General features: G+C 26.5%; 2 protein-coding genes across 2 annotated transcripts; both read left to right on the top strand.

Moving 5' to 3' along the window:
- The first annotated feature begins 3,980 nt into the window (after window positions 1–3,980).
- On the top strand, window positions 3,981–7,807 carry LOC101492973 (cytochrome P450 78A7). Its single transcript, XM_004496761.4, has 2 exons — window positions 3,981–5,016; window positions 6,860–7,807. Exons 1-2 carry the CDS (start codon window positions 4,033–4,035, stop codon window positions 7,487–7,489), a joined length of 1,614 nt encoding a protein of 537 aa, XP_004496818.3. The 5' UTR covers window positions 3,981–4,032; the 3' UTR covers window positions 7,490–7,807.
- Window positions 7,808–15,436: 7,629 nt separating this feature from the next.
- LOC101492641 (ethylene-responsive transcription factor FZP-like) lies at window positions 15,437–15,793 on the top strand. Its single transcript, XM_004496760.3, has one exon. It carries the CDS (start codon window positions 15,437–15,439, stop codon window positions 15,791–15,793), a length of 357 nt encoding a protein of 118 aa, XP_004496817.1.
- The last annotated feature ends 4,144 nt before the right edge of the window (window positions 15,794–19,937 follow it).

The raw sequence follows: 19,937 nt of genomic DNA, 5'->3' as shown, positions 1-19,937 counted from the left end.
AAGATGTATTACCTCGTCTCCCGCCATAACACACGCCCGTCTTTCTCCAGGATCCGACATTCAAGGATGCACTTCGTTAATGTAACACTAGATCCGAATATGTTTCATTTTAACCAAGGAATGCAAAAACACACACATTTGCATTTAGCAAGAATTTAAACTAAAATAATTTATTTTGAAATGACTAAAATCAAACTTCTAACATTTTGTAAAAAGTAATTGGATACTTAAGCCCAAATTTTTTAAGTGAATTACCTTTTTTAAAGGGAAGACCATTTCTATGGCGAGTCGTGAAGTGTTAATAAAATTCGTGACTCAAACTCTTCCTACTTATTGTATATTTATGCACTATCTCCCAAATACCTTGAATGATGAGATTGAAAATATGTTAAATTCGTTTTGATGGGATAAGGGTAATCATGATTCTAGAGGAATCAAACGGCTTAATTGGGATAAGTTAAATATCCCAAAAATGTATGGTGGTTTTGGGTTTCTTCAATTATATGTTTTCAACCTATAGTATTAGTCATGATTGGTAAACTAGTTTAGAAATTCATTAATGAGCCGGATGAACTAGTCTCGCGAGAATTTTGAGCGAAGTATTTCATAAATTTCTCCATTGGTCAAAATTCATGTTATGTTTAGTGTACCATTCGGACAACCCATGCTATTTTACGTCTTGGCCTCCTTAATTTGACTCGGAGTATTACTCGAGTGAATCACAATTATCATAACGGAATTAACACTTGTAATTGATTTTTTTTTTTCAATAAGTTCCTTATTTTGGAGATTATTTTATTTAAGTGTATCGAATATTAAATGTAGATACATTTTTTTAATTAAATTTAAATTAATTTATTATATCATAAAAATCTAACTTCTTATATTAGAGTCAATCTCGGTTACTCTTGGTCGGTCGAATGTTAATAAATAAAAAGTAAATTAGTTATCATGCTAATCACAATAAAAAAATGCCACTTCTACTAGAATATTAAAGTAACCAAAGCAAATAACAAGAAAGATAAAAATGGCGTTTTATTCTCCGCACGTACATGTAACCCTATTTGCACGCAACAGGTATTTTCCCCTTCTAAAAAGGATAAGACTGTCCTTTAAGAATAACGTAGTAATTCATATAAAAAAAATTATGAATCACCATTTTTGCTTATTAAATTCGTAAAGACCGATGAAACTTTAGACTATGTTTTCTTCAAAAAAAAATTTAGACTATGTTTGTCAACCAACACGTTGCTAGCTAATTTTTTATGAGAAGGAGGGGTAAGCCCCAAGAACAAAAACTAAAAACCTAAGAGTCTAGAGAAAAGACAACAATACCTCTATCTATCAATATGGTTAAAGAAACAAAGTAATGAATTAAATTAAATGTTATCTTTATTGACCAAATAAATGACAAATTTAACAAAAGGATCGGTTACATATTCGTCACACCATAAATATGTCTAACTATAAAATGATTTAAATTATTCAAAGTGTCACAAATACGTAAAACTAAATTGATACTTGAATGAATTGAAAAACAACTCTTCATAATTAATTTTATTGTTATACTTAAGTCTAACTCAGTCTTTAAATTATTTAACCATCTAATCATCTCCCAATAATATACTCTATAATACATTCGAGTTTGACTCGGTCTTTAAATTATTTAACCATCTAACCATCTCTCAAAAATAAATTCGACACATTTTATGAAAATGTAAAATTTTACGATAATAATAATATACATACCAATATAAAAGAAACAACCAAAAAAGAAAGCTTCATTGTGGTCAGAGACTACACCCTCAAAACCAGTTTTAACATTAAGATGAGACACGTCATAGTTGAGAAGCATTCACCATTCAGAAGTGGCTGCGCCCTCTCGTATGATTCATATTGTTCATATTCAAGGTGACGCTAAGGGCTTACTAGCTTATAACAAAAGATATATCACTGTGTATACATTGTAGCTCTCATGAATTTATAGTGTTTTTTAGTTGCTACTTTAATTTATAGTGTATCCATTTTTTTTCACATTTTTTATTTTTGTTGTCGTATTCTTTTATTTAAAAAAAAAAACTCCAATACTAATAATATAACTTTTTATATCATTTTATATTTATCACTTATCTCTACCGCTAATTTTATTAAGCATTTCTATTTTAAAATATATATGATATTATTTGTTATCCATATTGGCTTATATGTTACTCCCTCTATTTATCGTTATAATAACATACTTTATAGGTGAAGTTAAATTTTCGAGTGAACTCTTAAACTTTTACGAGTTTACGATTTTAGATTATGAAAACGAATCAACTTGTATGTAAACTCTATTTTTTATAAACTCTTATAATATTAAGAAAGTTTTAATAAAATTAGTAAACTCTCGATTTTATCGGTGCTTTACGAGTTTACAATTCTTCATTAGTTTATCTTAATATATCAAATTATAATAAATATTAGTCAATATTCGATTTAATTATATATGTGTTGTAATATCTATTTGTTTTAAAAAATAATTTATGTTTTTAATGTTATTTTTAGGGACAACTATTATACTTCTATGTGAATTTGTTATTTTTCTCCTATTTTCTTTTGATCAATTATAAATATTTATCTATTAAAAAATATTTTTGATTTATTATAAAGATGAAATGTTTAATTATTATTATTTTAATATTAAATAAACTCTTACGAACTTACGAGTTAATTTTACATAAATTTCACGAGTTTATCTAAATTATCAAATTTGATAACTTTGTTCACGGGTATTAAGAAAAGTCGTTGTATTAATAAATTTGTAAAAAAAACATTATTTTTACAAGTTTATCTTTATAATTATTCATATCATAAGAAAGAGAAAAAAAAAATTTATTTTTTATAATGGTAAATTAATTAGAAGTATTTTTGTAAAAAAAATCATAAACACGTTAAATTTTGTAAATGATTTTGTATTACAGGAAAAAAAATATGAAAATGAATTTTATAGTTTTGTTCGCTAACTTATCTATCATCTATTAGTATATTTTTACGCAACATAGTTCTCCAAATTAGTCTTTCATAAATAATGAGCTGACACCTAACACCGAGCAATATATTATGTTATGTTCGATTGCAGTATATTGTTAAAAAATTGTCAATCTCAATTCCGGTTTTGAGTTTAAGTTCTGTTAATGCATTTGGAGAGATGTAAATATAATTTTTTTTTAAATGTTTTTCTTTTACTTTGAATTGAGACATTAATTCCGTTTGAATAAATTTTTAAAAAGTTATTTTAATTTTATATTTTTTAAAAAAAAATAAATAGAAGTTGTTTTAGACTCATATATTACCGATTAAAAAATAATAATTTTGATATTTATTAACTCAGATATATAATATCAGAGATTTAAATATAATAAAAATTACAATTTTTTTTAAATGTATTTTTCAAAATTAATTTTTATGAAGAATTTCTCATAGTAGTTTTTCATTTTAATTATTTGTTTGAAAATTCATTATCCAAAAAAAGTTGTAGCAAATACATAAAATACTTAAAATAATATTTTTAAGATACACTACTTAAACCAATTTTTTATTTAAAGTTTTATTTTTAAAATTCTTTTTTAAAAATATTATAAGAAAAGAATCCTATAAAAACCATTTTTAAAAAAATCATAAAAGATTAAAAGAAAAATTTCCATCTCTACTTTACGATTAAGATTCATCAAAATTGATCGATTTACAAAATACTAATTGTGTAGATTAATTCATGGTTTTCAATTTCAAAAGACTAGATTATTATTTTTGTAATTGAGGATTAAATTATTCACCCCCCTATAATTTTGATGATTCACTCTATAGTATATTCAAATATCTTCAAACTTACCCTACCATGCTACCCCAAAACCTCAATTTCATGCATGCACACAACTATTTATACCAACCTTCCTCGCCTCTCCTTACAACATCAACCCTCCACATTCCCATTTTTCTCTTTCTCTAGATCTCTTCTACATCCTCTGTTTTCATTCCCCTGTCCAATATCTAATGGCCTTCCCTTCATCATCATTAGAAACATGGTGGATGTTTATACTTCCAACCATAACATCACAAAACTACATACTTAACAATCTCCTCTTGACAATCCTAATTGCACTCATCTCCATTGCATTTCTAACATGTACTATCCCAAAAGGAGGCATAGCTTGGAAAGATGGAAAAAACCAAATGGGTCAAATCCCTATAGAAGGACCAAAAGGTCTTCCAATATTTGGAATCTTATTCACCTTAAATAATAACCTACCTCACCGTACACTTGCTTCATTAGCTTCCACACTATCAACCACAAAACAACTCATGGCCTTTAGTTTAGGCTCAATCCCTGCAGTTATCACCTCAAACCCTAACATAGCACGTGAAATATTGAACTCACCCCATTTTTCAAATCGTCCAATTAAACAATCCGCTAAAAGTCTTATGTTTAGTCGTGCCATTGGTTTCGCACCAAATGGCACTTATTGGCGTTTACTACGTAGAATTTCATCGAGTCATCTCTTTTCTTCGAGGCGCATTGTAGCCCACGAAACAGGTCGTAGGCTAGATTGCGCTATTATGCTAAGCTCTATAGCTTATGAACAATCCAAACATGGATTTGTTTGTTTAAGGAAACACCTTCAAGATGCAGCTCTTAACAACATTATGGGAACGGTTTTCGGAAGAAGGTTATATAATCGAGAACAGTGTCACGTTAAAGAGTTGCATGAGATGGTAAGGGAAGGGTTTGAGCTTTTAGGAGCTTTTAATTGGTGTGATTATGTGTCTTGGATTAGCTTGTTTTATGATCCTTATTGTATTCGTGAAAGGTGTTTGGCTCTTGCTCCTCGTGTTAAGAAATTTGTGAAGAAGATTTTGGATGAACGTCGAATGATTCCTTCTAAGAAGATTTATGATGATTCTGACTTTGTTGATGTTTTGCTCTCTCTTGAAGGAGATGAGAAGCTCCAAGATGATGACATCATTGCCATTCTATGGGTTTGTGTGCTTTTATCCTTCTACTTTAACCCATACTTTTTAACAAATTTTCTTTCATTAGTCGCATATAATTTAGTGGAACTTATCTATATTTTAATTAATAAAAAAAATATTAAATAATGTGTTGCTACTTGCTAGGATTATTTATCTAACTTTATACATGGAGAATTAATTATTTGCTACCACATGAGAAAAAGTGGATACTTAAAAGGCATAATATAAAATTTAAATAGATTAAAAACAATTAAATATAAATAAAAAAAAACCGAGGTGATTTAATTTGGTTGTTGATACTTGTACACGATAAAACTTTAGAGTAAGAGAGAGTTGTCACTTAATAAACTACCTGGATAATATGGGTAAACCATAAGAGAAGAAATTAAGGAATAATTATAACAAAGGCAACAATTATAAACACCAAATTTTTTATTGCATTATAATATGAAACTTTAAAAATGATTTTAAGGGGGACATTGAAGTTTATTTGATATAGCTAGGTCCTCTTAAACATTTTAGAGGTTATATTCTAATCTAAAAAATTAAATCTTTAATAAAAAAAATATTAAAAACTAAAGAAAAAATTAAATTGTAAATATATAATATCAAAAGCATGAAATAATATCAATAACATAAAAAATTTGTAAATAACATCAAAAATATGATTCTAGATTTTTTGTCAAAAATATAGACCATTTTTTTTCTTCCTAAGTCTATATATAGTGCAGGATGAATCTTTCTCTCGTAATATTTTTTAGACCCTGAAGTATCCTTAAAAATAAAAATAAAAATTGGATCTTGTGCGGGGTTGGTACCTTCCTTGGATATAGCAGGTTAATTTTTATTTTTAATTCTTTCTATTGAAAAACTTAATATTGCATACTATTAGCAACACAAGTAAAATTTGATGTTAGAGGTCAATCGATCCCATAATTGAACTAAGATAATATTAGAGATCCCAAATCTTAATATTTGTGACAAAATTTAATATACTAGCAATCTCTTCATTGGACAGTATATATTACTTTAACAAAAAAAATGTTTTAAAATAAATGTTATTTTTAATATAATATTAATTTTTTTTCAATCGTACATCTTAATTAATATTATATTTTACTTTATATTTATAATAATAAAAATCTCACTAATTCTTATTATAGACAATTTGATGAAATTACTATACTATTTTTTATTTAAAATCATTTTTTTAATACATGTAAAATGAACAAAAACTATACTCGTATTGTCGGACAGAGGAAATATTTATTATTTACACTAAAAATGAGAAAGAATGACTTCTATAAAAATAAAGAAAAAAGAATGTCATGAATTTCAAAGAAAGAAATACTTTTTTTTAATAACTCAAATATATTTTCATTAAATGGATGACCAAAATGTAAACAATACGAAAATCTTGCATGTGACTCTCCAATCCTATGATAGTTATGGGTTTTAGTGTTTTGTGAAACGCACTCTTTGTTTGCATGTATCAAGATGTGTATGTTTGTCAACTTGCATATTTAAATTTCGTCAAACAAAAAATGTATATTTAAACATAAATGTACATGAAGTTGTTTTATCTTAATATGAACCTCTCTCAATGTAAGATACTCAACAAAACTTCAGATGAATGTCTAAGAATTCACATTATAAAAATTGTGGATAACATCAATTAAAACGAGTCATGTGTACTCCATCAAATTTAAAAAAATTAAAATTTAATTTAAAACAAATAAATATAAAAAATTATATTTTTTCAAAGTAAACATTTTATGTTGACTAATTTTTAAAAGCTAACCTAATCCATATCAATAGTAAGTTGAGTAGTTGTGTTTACACTTCATAGGAGATGATATTTCGTGGCACGGATACAACAGCACTTCTTACTGAGTGGATAATGGCAGAGCTTGTTTTGAACCAAAACATCCAAACAAGGCTTCGTGAAGAGCTTGACAAAGTTGTGGGAAACAAACACAATGTTACAGATGCTGATGTCACCAAAATGCCATACCTCGAAGCAATTGTAAAAGAAACATTGCGACTTCATCCAATTGGGCCTCTCCTTTCATGGGCCCGTTTATCCACATCAGATGTCCAACTCAGCAACGGGATGGTGGTCCCAGCCAACACAACTACAATGGTCAACATGTGGGCCATAACCCACGATCCAAATGTGTGGGCTGACCCATTGGTGTTCAAGCCAGAGAGGTTTTTGAAGAGTGAAGGGGGTGTTGAATTGGATGTGAGGGGTGTGGATCTAAGGCTTGCACCTTTTGGCGCTGGTCGTAGGGTTTGCCCCGGCAAGAACCTAGGCCTTGTGACTGTGAGTCTTTGGGTGGCTAGGTTGGTCCACAAGTTTCAATGGTTTCAAAATAGGACTAACCCTGTTGACCTCACTGAGGTGCTCAAGTTATCATGTGAAATGAAGAACCCTCTCCAAGTTGTGGCTATTCCTATAGACTTGGTTAAAGTCTAAGAATTTATATATATATATGTTTTAATGAAATAAAATAATTTTTAAATTTTGGCATGGATTGTTTGCAATCAATTTTATGATGAACTTATACCTGCAAACAATTAAATTAAGAGATAAAAAAAAAATTCTTAATCTAATTGTATTGTATATAGTCGACGGCATCATAAAATAGGTGGCAAAAGATTTATTTTGTCCAAAGTTGTTCCAGATAATGGTAGAGTATTTATTTTTAGTTTTTATTATGTGTGGTGGTGTAACAATATGTTACTACTAATTAAATAATTAGGCATTTTTTTGCCTCCACCTTGTATGCATGTGACATAAATATCCTTTGTAATATATAACCTTATATATATATATAGCAATTGTATCTTTAGTTTACAAAAAAAAAGTATGAGAATATTTTCATAGTTTTTCTTTCTATTTCTCATCATAAAATATAAATAGGCAATTTGGAGTTATATACTTCTTCCATCTTACAATATAAGTTCAACTTCCTTATTTAAATTAATCACCATTCATCTTATCCTTTTATGGTATGGATTACCATTCATCTTATTTAATTGTATAAAAAGTGGAAATTAAATTAAAAAATTTATATATTTCATTTGAAAATAAAATATAGGCAAAAATATATTTAAATTTAAAAAATTAATATATCTTAAATTAATTTTTAATTATATACATCAACTTTTTATTAGATATTTTGACCAAAGCATTATGTGCAATCGTACCGTATAATTAATATTATGTATAGTTTTACCAAAGCATTATGTTCTATTTTACTTTCTTCAAAAAAATTATGCTCTACTATGCAATTATGATATTAGAAAGTACATCAATTGTAGTAAGAATAATTTAAAAAAATAATAATAATCTTTTACTTATAGCGATTTCTTATATGTATCAAATGAGCAAATCGATATATTGACGAAAAAAATATTTTGGTACAACTTAACTTAAATGTGTCAAATAAACATTTATTTCTTAATATGGACGAAATGAGCAAAACAATATTCGATGTGGAGTTATATTCGTTAAGAGATTGACACTTGAAATTTTGATGAGTTAGAAGGATTTGTAAATATATAAATTATAAATTATAGATCATACAATTACTTTCTTCAAAATACATGCTTCACAATGAAACTATTACTTAATAGTAGATAGTTCAATAAGTATAATATAAAGAACAATTATTCATTTAACATCATAAACTTTTATTCACGTATATATATATATGTAATTAAAAGTACTTCCTTAAACTTAATTTGTTATAACATGTCTTACGATATGAGACCGGGTAGTTATACAGAGCAAAGATTTGAGATAAATTAAATAAATAATACCGTATATACGTATTTTGTGGAGGTATTATATTACACTTGTATGGAAAATGACAAATCACTAAAAAAATAAAGAAATAAGATCGAATATATTAACTATCAATACAAGATAATTGCTGTAAAAAAAATCAATACAAGATAATTGAGTTTTAACTTAATTAATTTAAAATATATAATAAAAAAATAAAAAAATTAATAGTAAATATTAATCGTGGATTGGATAGATCATTAAGACTATAATGTATTTATAATTTGATGTAGAGGGAAAAATAATGAGTGCGCATCAAATGTATGTAATAGCCTAAGCTAAATTGTGGACTCCACTTTTGAAGTACAAGTAAGGCCTCAGGATAACACACACAAAAATATGTACGAGTACTACATGCATGTATCTGCTGATAAAATAATTGACGGACACATACTAGATATGTTAAACGGTGCTCTTTGGTAAAATAAACATATAATTCAATATCCGTTGCATAATATGTATATAGGTAATGATATTTGTATATGTATATATTATTCTGCTAATAAATCAGTAAAATTACTAAACTAACTTATTATCTAAATACTATTTTGCGATAAAAGAAAGAAAAAACACTATATTTGATGTCTTGAGTTTATTTATATTTAGTCATCACTAACTTTGAAGTCAAAAGAATATAAAGAAATTCTACATTGTTATAAAAGTTTTTTTTTACTTAAAAGCAATTTTAAAAATATATTTAAAAAAACTAAAAAACATAGATTTCAATATATTTTTAATTACTCTTTTTAAGGGAACTTGATAGCATTTACGTAAACAGTGATACAGTTATTGGTTTATCCTTAGTTATTAGGGTTTTTATTAAAACTAGCCTTTTTTTAATAAAAATATTATAATATATTTTCTTTTGAAAAATATATATCAGATTATCCTATTTTTGAAGAAAAAGAAAAATTGTCAATTGCAATAGAGACTTCTTAAATAACAACTTCTTTTGCAATGATGTCTTCATGATGTTTTAGTTTTATCTTTTTCTTTTTAAATTATAGAGTCCGCCTTTTTGAAAAATGAACTTCATTTTACCCAATTATTATTTTTTTCTTTTTTTATGAACCGTTAAAAAAATAATATAACAATATAATTCATTAAAACTCACACAAAAAACAACAAAAGATTACATAAATTGACTAGTTGTTTGTAAAATTTGAACAATATTTTTCAGTATGACTAATTAACCAACTTAATCTGCATTTTATTAAAATTTTTTCTCTAACGTTCATTTCAATTCTAATACGAGTACTATTTGAATGATATTTTTAATTATCCGCATTTTTTGATTGTGATATATTGTTTCACCTTTATAAGAGGACCAATATCTTTTATTTGGTATAGGTGGAAATTTTTTTTGTAGATTTTGAATACAATAACAATCTTGTACACATCAGACATATGCACTAAATAGTTTTGACGAGCGTAAGAACATGCATCTATGACATGTGAATAAAAAAACGTGAATAACATGAAAATTTCCATGATCGCACCATTTTCTTTGAAGGTTGACATCGAAATGATCAAATAGTTGCACCTCTCTTGAGTTTACTATTTCATACACCATGAAAGTTTAATAATTTCGGTCGAATCGTATGACTTGGTGAGTGTTAAACTTACCAACTTCATACTTAATCTTGTTCATGCAATTGTATAAGTATACTCGACCATCGTATGACTTGGTGAGTGTTAAACTTACCAACTTCATACTTAATCTTGTTCATGCAATTGTATAAGTATACTCGACCATCGTATGACTTGGTGAGTGTTAAACTTACCAACTTCATACTTAATCTTGTTCATGCAATTGTATAAGTATACTCGACCATCGTATGACTTGGTGAGTGTTAAACTTACCAACTTCATACTTAATCTTGTTCATGCAATTGTATAAGTATACTCGACCATCGTATGACTTGGTGAGTGTTAAACTTACCAACTTCATACTTAATCTTGTTCATGCAATTGTATAAGTATACTCGACCATCGTATGACTTGGTGAGTGTTAAACTTACCAACTTCATACTTAATCTTGTTCATGCAATTGTATAAGTATACTCGACCATAAGCTAGTGATGCATGATATTGATGTATTTTTTTCTGCAAATAAAACCCTCAATCTATATTAAGTTGATTGGACCAAAATAGTGATTGAGGAGATTGTTTGCACCTTTGAGCACTACGTTTAGAGACTTGGAAATATTTGCTATCATGTTTCCCTATTGTCGATCTTAAGAATACATCATAGTCCTATTGTTTTGGGGGATAAAATATCGATCCATCTTAAAGCCTCTGAATTTTTCATCCTGATTTCATTTTGGTAATATTTGAAAAAATGGAAAATATTACTAAAAATAATTAGATCATTACTCATACATACAACTTTTTTTTTTTTAAGTTCTATGTCATTGAACTTTCTCATAAAATTTTGTGCAGTGTGTCAGATGCAGTACACATGTGTTGACGGAGGATCATGTCAATCATTATTTAGATTATTAAAGAACTCTTAATGGATTTGTGCTTATCTGAAATCAAGCAAACGTTGTCTTGAGGTGTGACGTACCTTTTCAAATTGTTCAAAAGGAAGTTTCATACACCCTTTGTCTCACCTTCCATAAGTGTATAAACAATTTGAATTATATTTTTGTTCTCATCTTGTGCAATGGCTAGCATCAGAGTCTCCTTGTACTTGTTATACAGCCAACTTCCATCAACTGAGACAAGTGGTTTAGAGAATTTGAACCCATAAATGCAAGGAGGAAATGTCCAAAATACATTTGAAAATTTTGGAATCCTCTTAATAATTTATTATCAAAATATGCATGGAAGGAAAGTTCAACAGAACATACCAAAATCTATAATATATACCAACATCGTCTGACACTCAATCGCCTCCTCATACTTATTCCCACACATCATCAATCATATGAGTTCACGTCGGAGAACAATATAAAATGTATAATATAAGATATTGCATCAGAAATGATGTAAATAATATTAATTAAAGAAAACAATGAATAAAAAGTATTTTGAATATTGAAGTGGTCAATTATTTAGGACAATTTGTTTTACAAATGAATCAATTATTATGGGACAGATGTATATATTTGGAATTAAATCATTAAATATGCATAGATAAGTAAACTTTTGTTTATATTAATTACTTTATCTATCACACAATAGGGACTCAATTGTCCATTTCACATTGTGTTCAAGGTGCTACCTCAGTCATAAGAATTTAGTCTTGCAACTCTAAGGTACTGAATTCAAATCCCCATAAAAGATAGTTGTAAAATGATAATTGTTGTGCACTTTGATTAATATAAATTTTCCCACTCCAACATTACTTAAAATAAAATAATAATAATAAAAATAAATTGACCATTTCACATTGATTATTAAAAGTGTATAAATGAAAGAAAGAGAAATATTTTTATGAAGTATTAGTGCATCCATCGTTACCATCGATAAGAAGTGAAAAATATTATATTGGAAGTGATGATATGCTTTAGAATACTCTGTTGACTTTAAATATAAACAACTTTGTCAACGAAGATTCCTATATTTAGCCCACAATATAAATAAAATAAATTAATTTTTGTTGACTCATTGTTGTTTATATATTTTATTTTATTTTATTTATTAATTATCTTAAATTATTTGTTATTTTATAATTTTGATACAATATTAATTACTTTTTTATAAATATATTTTTATTTATTGTATTTCAACTTATCAAATTCATTAACTAATCTCAATTAATGAGAGTATTTGAATAAATAAAACTACTTTTATTATTAAAATTGACAAAATTAATCATTTTTTTAAGAATTACGCACAAATTAAATTAAAATAAAATAAATAAAAAAGAGTTTAAATATGAGAGTTAAATATTGCATTCAATCCTTTAATTATAAGTAATCTTTTAGAAGAAAAAAAATTATCCTTACATATAAACATCTTTTCAAATTTATTTTTCTGACAATTGCGCTCTTTCAATTTATTAATATATTTATTATTTTTTCAAACGCACCACTTACTAGTATAATAATTTTTCTTTAAATATGCAAAATTAAATTTATTACATTTAAATATCATTTTAGGATTATTAATATATAAAATAAATAAATTAACTACTCAATTAACATTTTTTTATTAAAAATGAAATAACAATATATATATATATATCTATAATCTCTTCAGAATACAGATGTTGGCATTGACCATGTTTATTTTAAAAATATTTTAGTAATGTACACGTATACGTTGAAATTGCATTTATGCGACGCGTGGAAAATTTGGAGAAAACATCTTGATCGAAACATTGTCGAGGTGCAAAGGTCTTTCGTTTTTTATAGCGAGTAGCGATGCTATGTTATGTCGGTTGAACGGCTTAATTTATTGCAAGTAAATCATTTTAGTCTTTTCGAAAAAATCGCTAGTTGTCAACTTATCATTATGGTAAGTAATTAAGTAAAATCTACAAATTAGTAATTAAATAATTAAAATGTCAGTTAATTTAAATTATAATTTTTTAACAAACATATATTATTTTGAAAATAAATGATATTTTAAAAAAAAATTATGATATTAAGATTATAACTCTTATAGAATATTGTGATAATTCAAGTTTTTTTTTTGTTAATAATAGTATAAAATAACAGCATCATATATTTTCAACAATTAAACTTGTAATTTATTCAATTTACGGTAATATTCCTGTAATCCAAAATACACCAAATTTATATATGTATTTATCTCTTTAAAAATTTAAGAAGGGTATACTAATATATACCTTAAGGGAATAATATGTTAAAAATTTCACAAATGATGATTATATCTTAAAATATAGAATGTACAATTTTCGTGAAAAAAAAAAATACAACGTTTAATACACAATTTCTATTTTAAGTATACTAAAAAAATGATCCAACTATCTGTCAAATTTAAAAAGTGAATTATATATTTTGAGAAGAAGCAATACTATTTATGGCAAAAACCCACATTATCATCTCAAGCTATTCAATATCAAATATTGATCTCTTTATAAATCATGAAACAACTTTTTTGACTCGAATAAAATTATGCAAAACATCAAAATGCAAATATTATTTTTTTACTCAATTAATAAACATTCTCTCTTGTTCTAGTATCTCATCCTTCTCTATGCTCTTGTTTGTGTCTTTTTTCCCTCTCTTTATAATAGTATTATTATTATTGGCAACAAATTAAAATTATAAGAGTGGAATATTATAAATTAAAATTAAAATATGTTATTTAATATTATAAATAGTATATTTGTTTTTTAAGTATGTTATTACTTATTATATATATATTTCAGCTATTTAAAAAATATTTTTTATTTTAATTTAATAATAGACTTTTGAAGTGAATTATTATTATAAAAAAATAATAGTTAATAACAATGTAATGTTCAAAAATAATAAAAATATTTTTCTAATTGTTTCATATTTCAAAAAATGTTCAAAAGTATTTTATTTCAAAAAATGTTCAAAAATATTTTACTTACTTATTAAAACGAAACGGACCCTGATTTTACTAAAACGTTTACATTCACAAAATGGAATATATTTTTATGGTGAATTTTGTTTTTTTTTTTCATTGTCTAACATGCTTTCTATGGACAAAATGAGAATCCACGTATTCTCTGGCTGGACCTAACATTGTAACCATTTTGAAATTTGGTTTGGTTTGTGTCTTTGTCCTTACTTCCTCCTTTTTTGATAGGGTGTCTAATATGATAGTTCATTGTATCTTGGGGGGACAATATTTAATTGAATTAAGTCCCTAATTATATAAGCTATGTTTGGAAGAATTTCTTTTCTTCAAATATAACTTTCTTTTGTTTAAAAAACTTCATCTTAAACTATTTGATACATTAATTACTTTTTTCAAATATGCTTTTAAGTATTTCTTATTCAAAAAAAATATCACGTTAAATATTTCACATGTATTTGTTTTAACAAGTGAAGTACACTAAAGAGTATGCTTATAAAAAAGACTAAATAGTAGATTTTGTTACTCAGATAGATTTAAATAAATAGATCGAAACCAATAAAAAGTTTGTTTAAATTCACCCTTCTTCTATCTATCAACAAAGTAACAGAGAGAATGTAATTTGCCAAAATGTGGCAATACATAGTTGCACTGATTTAAGCATTATGCTCACACTAATCATGTGAGTTGTGAGGAAAACCAGGAAATGAATCAGCACAATTAGCCACTAGAGAAACATATATAAGCATTTAATTATATATTATACAATCCATGATTACTATACTCCAAGTATGCTTCTACCTGCCCCACTCCACCAAATATTAAATCATATAAACATTATGTCCTCTAGTTCCACATGCTTAATAGAACTTGGACTATACTTTTTTACCAATTAGTATTAGATTATACTTTCTAAATCATTCAATCAATTATATATATATATATAGCAAGTCCTTCATCTGAAATTCTCCAATACTAATTAATCCAATGGAAAATATTCCCCCATTGATTTACAAAAATCCAATTAGAAGAACCTCAAGAAGATCTACAATGTATCTTGGTGTCAGAAAAAGACCATGGGGAAAATATGCAGCTGAGATTAGAAATCCATTTACCAAAGAGAGACATTGGTTAGGAACATTTAACACTGCAGAAGAAGCTGCAATAGCTTATGATATTTCATCTATTAATATTTGTGGCATTCATAATGCTAGAACTAATTTTCATTATCCTTTTTTATCTAATTATTTTCAACCTCCTCTATTTTTGCCTCCTCCACCTCCACCACCCGTCTCCGAATTGGATACTATTAGTAATTTGAAGACGAATGTCGATGTTGATGATGAATCTCTTGTTATTGCTTCCATCTTGCAAAGTTTTTCATGTTCTGGTAGTTATTCTTTATAGTTATTAATTTCCATTATGAGATCTTTAAAATGTTGAATCAAATAATTTTGTGCCATCAATAATTCTAATTTTTTATTCTACTTGTAATATTCCCCCTAAATTATGTCTTGAGTGTTTGAAAGCGACACAAAATTCTCAAAAGGAATCATATTGAAAAATTATGAAAATGATACAATAAATTATCTATATACAGAGCAACTAATTACTATCAAAATTAAAAATTAATTAACTCTAACAAACTAACTAACTCGATTACTATTCTTAACGGCATGGATGGTACCGTGCATTTATTTTGTTTTTATTTTCAAAGAAGTGTATAACCAACAATTTTCAATTTTTATTTTTATTTTCATGTATTTTTATTTTCAATTTTTATTTTTATTTTTATAGATTATTCTTATGTTTTCTTAGTGAGGGCTAAAAATGTGACTTTTTATAAATTCTTTTTAGACTCTAAAAAAAAATTAAGGTAGAATTTGAAGTTTTCATAAAATTATATGCTATAATGAATCCACTCATTCATCATTTAAGACCAAAAGAATCTAAAGGTCCAATTTAGAATAAAAGTACACCTATGTTACATAACCTTCAAATAAACCTAGACTCATGCCTATGCATTCGTGACTCGTTGGGCTTAATGAAATATAACATCAAGTAAGTCATTTTTTAGAATAAAAGTACACTCACACACAATTAATTATAGAACTAATATCTCGAATTAATTAATTGAAGTTATTTTAGGAATTGATTTCTCCGCAAGATATCAAGTAAGCATTTGTTATATTTATGATTTTTCATAGTAAAATATAATTCACATGTACGTATAGAGTTGAAGCGGTAGTAAAAATATATATTAAATTTTTATTATCCTGGATGTATTAATTGAAATGTTTTATTATCCTGGATGAAAATACGAAAAGGATGAAAAAATAGAACTAATTTGAAGTGGATAACCGTGTAACTAATATTAAGAATCTAATTTTTTTTTACAAAAACAATCAAGTTACTATAATACTCTTCCGTAAAAGTGAGGTTTTTAAAATAAAACAGATAAATTTACACTTATATATTTTAAAATGAGGTATAAATTAACAAACCTTTAAAAAATATATATAATTCATATGTAGGGATACATAGAGTATTATTAGGCCACTAGGTGAAGACAAAATTTCCAAAGAAGCCATAAAATTGATGACCGCTTAACGAGAAAACGAGACTATAAATTCGTTCTTATATATTAATAAAGTTGAAAATTACCTCCAAATCCACGGTATAACTATGAATACATAAAAGAAAATACAATTTTCACGTGGGTGTAATTTTTTCTGCTAATTTTTTTAAAACAATAATCTCTAAAATAAAATATAAGAGAAAAAGTTATTACAAAATTTAAAGGTTAATGTATCAAAAGTTAAATTTTATATCATACATACATATATATATATATATATATATATACTTTTTTCATATTTAAACCCGTAGAATTGTAGTATGTAAACGCAGTACGTTTGTTGTACTCAAAACAATGTCGTACGATAGAAAAGGAAGCAAGAAATACAAAGAGACATGTTATGCTTGTTTTCTCTAAAATCTTTACACATATTGTTTCTTGTATTTCGTTAATGAATTCATTCATAGCATGTCCAAAAAGAAAAGGATAACATGAAAGAATAATGACTTTTATAAAATCTCTTGCGCAAGGCCAGACTTCTTGTATATACTTTTTAAATTAATTAGTTAATTCACATAAATAAAATAACTATAAAAAAATACCTAAAGAAAATCTAGCATATGTCTAGACTAATACTTATAATTAAGAGCAACTGATTAAGAAGAAATTTGTGCATTCACTTTTATTCTGAAATCCTAGTCATAGAGTAAATTCTGACCTTTGCGACTACCACGCTTAATTAATCCTGCAAAAAAATAATATCGTCGTTAAATTAATTAATCACTAAGTAAAACATGCTCAACCATTGACATTATAAAAGAAGTTAATTTTTATCAAAATAAATAAATAAACGGAGTTAATTATCTAATGTGTATTGAGTTTTGACAAGATAAAAATACTTACAAATATTTGAGAAATTTAGATATATTACTAATTAATTATTTTCAGCGGGTGGACCTGGGGTAAGTTGAGACATTCGAAGACCACGTCTTTCTTTTAAACTTCCATTCTGCAAACAAATATTAATATTCAATCCAATAAGTTTTTGGTGAAAATAAAAATAAAAATAATAATAATGGGATTTGCATTGGGAGAAAAATATAACATATAAGAATTGTGGATGATTTCTGACTGCTAATTGAAAAATCTTCTTTAATAATTTCTGACGATAATTTATGGTGTATTAATTATTACGGTATATTTATTATTTATGGTATATTATTTATAGTATATTTATTATTTAATGGTATATTTATAGTGTATTAATTATTTATGATATATTATTATTTAAAAATATTTATAGTGTATTAGTTATGGTATATTATTATTTTTTAAAATGGTGTGTACCGCAAATCTTTCTTAGAGAGTTTTTCAGAAACACCTTATGTACCGGAAATATTTTAAATGAAGTTTTTTGGTAATACAATTTTTTCACTTTTGTATTAGAAATCTTTTTTAAAGTATTCCTGTAAAAATATTATTTACCAGAAAACTTGAAAATAGTTTTTCGGAAGTAAGTGTATTCCGGAATTTTTCAAAAAAGTTTTTTGGAAGTTTTCAAAAAACTTTTACCTACCAAAAAAGATAAAATGATTTAAAAAAAAAAGTAACTTTAAATTGATAAAATAGTATAAAAACCAAAAAAATACAAAAAATGAGAGTATAATTAACATTTTCATAAAATTATAGGAGTATAGGTATAGAAATGAGGGTACAGGGTAAAATTTTCAAATTTTATATATACAATTTTCATATTTGCACCGCTAATAATAGTTTTTCCAACAATTAGTATGGGCTTGAGACCATAAGATATCAGTTGATAAATATAGGGCCAAACTAAACTTAGGCAATCACCCAGGGAGAATTGGCTATTGTACCCCCCCATTTAAACTTATACCCCCTCAATTTATTAAAAATCCAATTTTATCCTTAAAAAATTCATTTACGAGCAGTTAAAAAAAATTACTCTAAAATCTGACCTTGCTGAAATTTCCGGTAAGTTGCATCAAAATTTCCGGTAGTTATAATTGTTACCGGAAATTTGGAAACTAAAATTTCCGGTAGTTGTAATTTGAATACCGGATTTTTGAAATTTCCGGAAGCTACCGGAAATTTCAAAAAATTTGAAAAATCCGGTAGTCATTTTTTGTTCACCGGAAATTTGGTTTTTTGAAATTTCCGGTAGTTAACCCGGAAATTTCAAAAATCCGGTACTTAATTTTTTTTTTTTTTTTGAATATGCTTTTAATTTGTTTGTTATTTTATTTGAATTGTTTTTTTGAACTAGGGATGAAAAACACACGACCAATATTTATAGATTTAACTGAAGCATTTACAACTGATCAAATTTTTGAGTCACGAGAAGCTGTCATATCATGGGCAAGAGAGATAGGTCGACAAAATCGAGTAGCAGTTATCATTACTCGATCAGACGTAAGGACTGGAAAGAGAGGAAGAAAGTCAAAAGTAATTCTTGGTTGTGATAGAGGTGGACAATATAAGTCAAATAAAAATGACACAGGTACTTCAACTAAAAAGTGTGGATGTCCGTTTAAACTTAAAGCGAGACCACTGAAAAATGATGAAGGATGGATTATTAGTTTAATCTGTGGACTTCACAACCATGAGTTAGTAGCTACTTTTGAGAATAATGCATTTATGGGACGCTTAACAGAAGAAGATAAGAAACATGTTGACGAGTTGACAAAGTATCACGTTGCACCGAGACATATCTTGTCATCTTTGAGAGATCGAGATACGGAGAATGTGACTAGTATCTATCAAATTTACAAGCGACGAAGTACATACAGGAAGAATTTGATGGGACCTAGAACTGATATGCAACATTTGTTGAAGTTACTTGAAGCTGAGAAATATACTTGAATACGTCGCTAATAATAACTCAGTGTCAATCATCTAATAAATATATAAATCGCTAATAAATAAGTCTGAATAAGTCGCTAATACAATAAG

This window comes from Cicer arietinum, chromosome 4, assembly GCF_000331145.2.
Source record: "Cicer arietinum cultivar CDC Frontier isolate Library 1 chromosome 4, Cicar.CDCFrontier_v2.0, whole genome shotgun sequence".
Classification (NCBI taxonomy): domain Eukaryota; kingdom Viridiplantae; phylum Streptophyta; class Magnoliopsida; order Fabales; family Fabaceae; genus Cicer; species Cicer arietinum.
The sequence above is the reverse complement of the archived record's forward strand: the minus strand, read 5'-3'. Positions and strand labels throughout refer to the sequence as shown.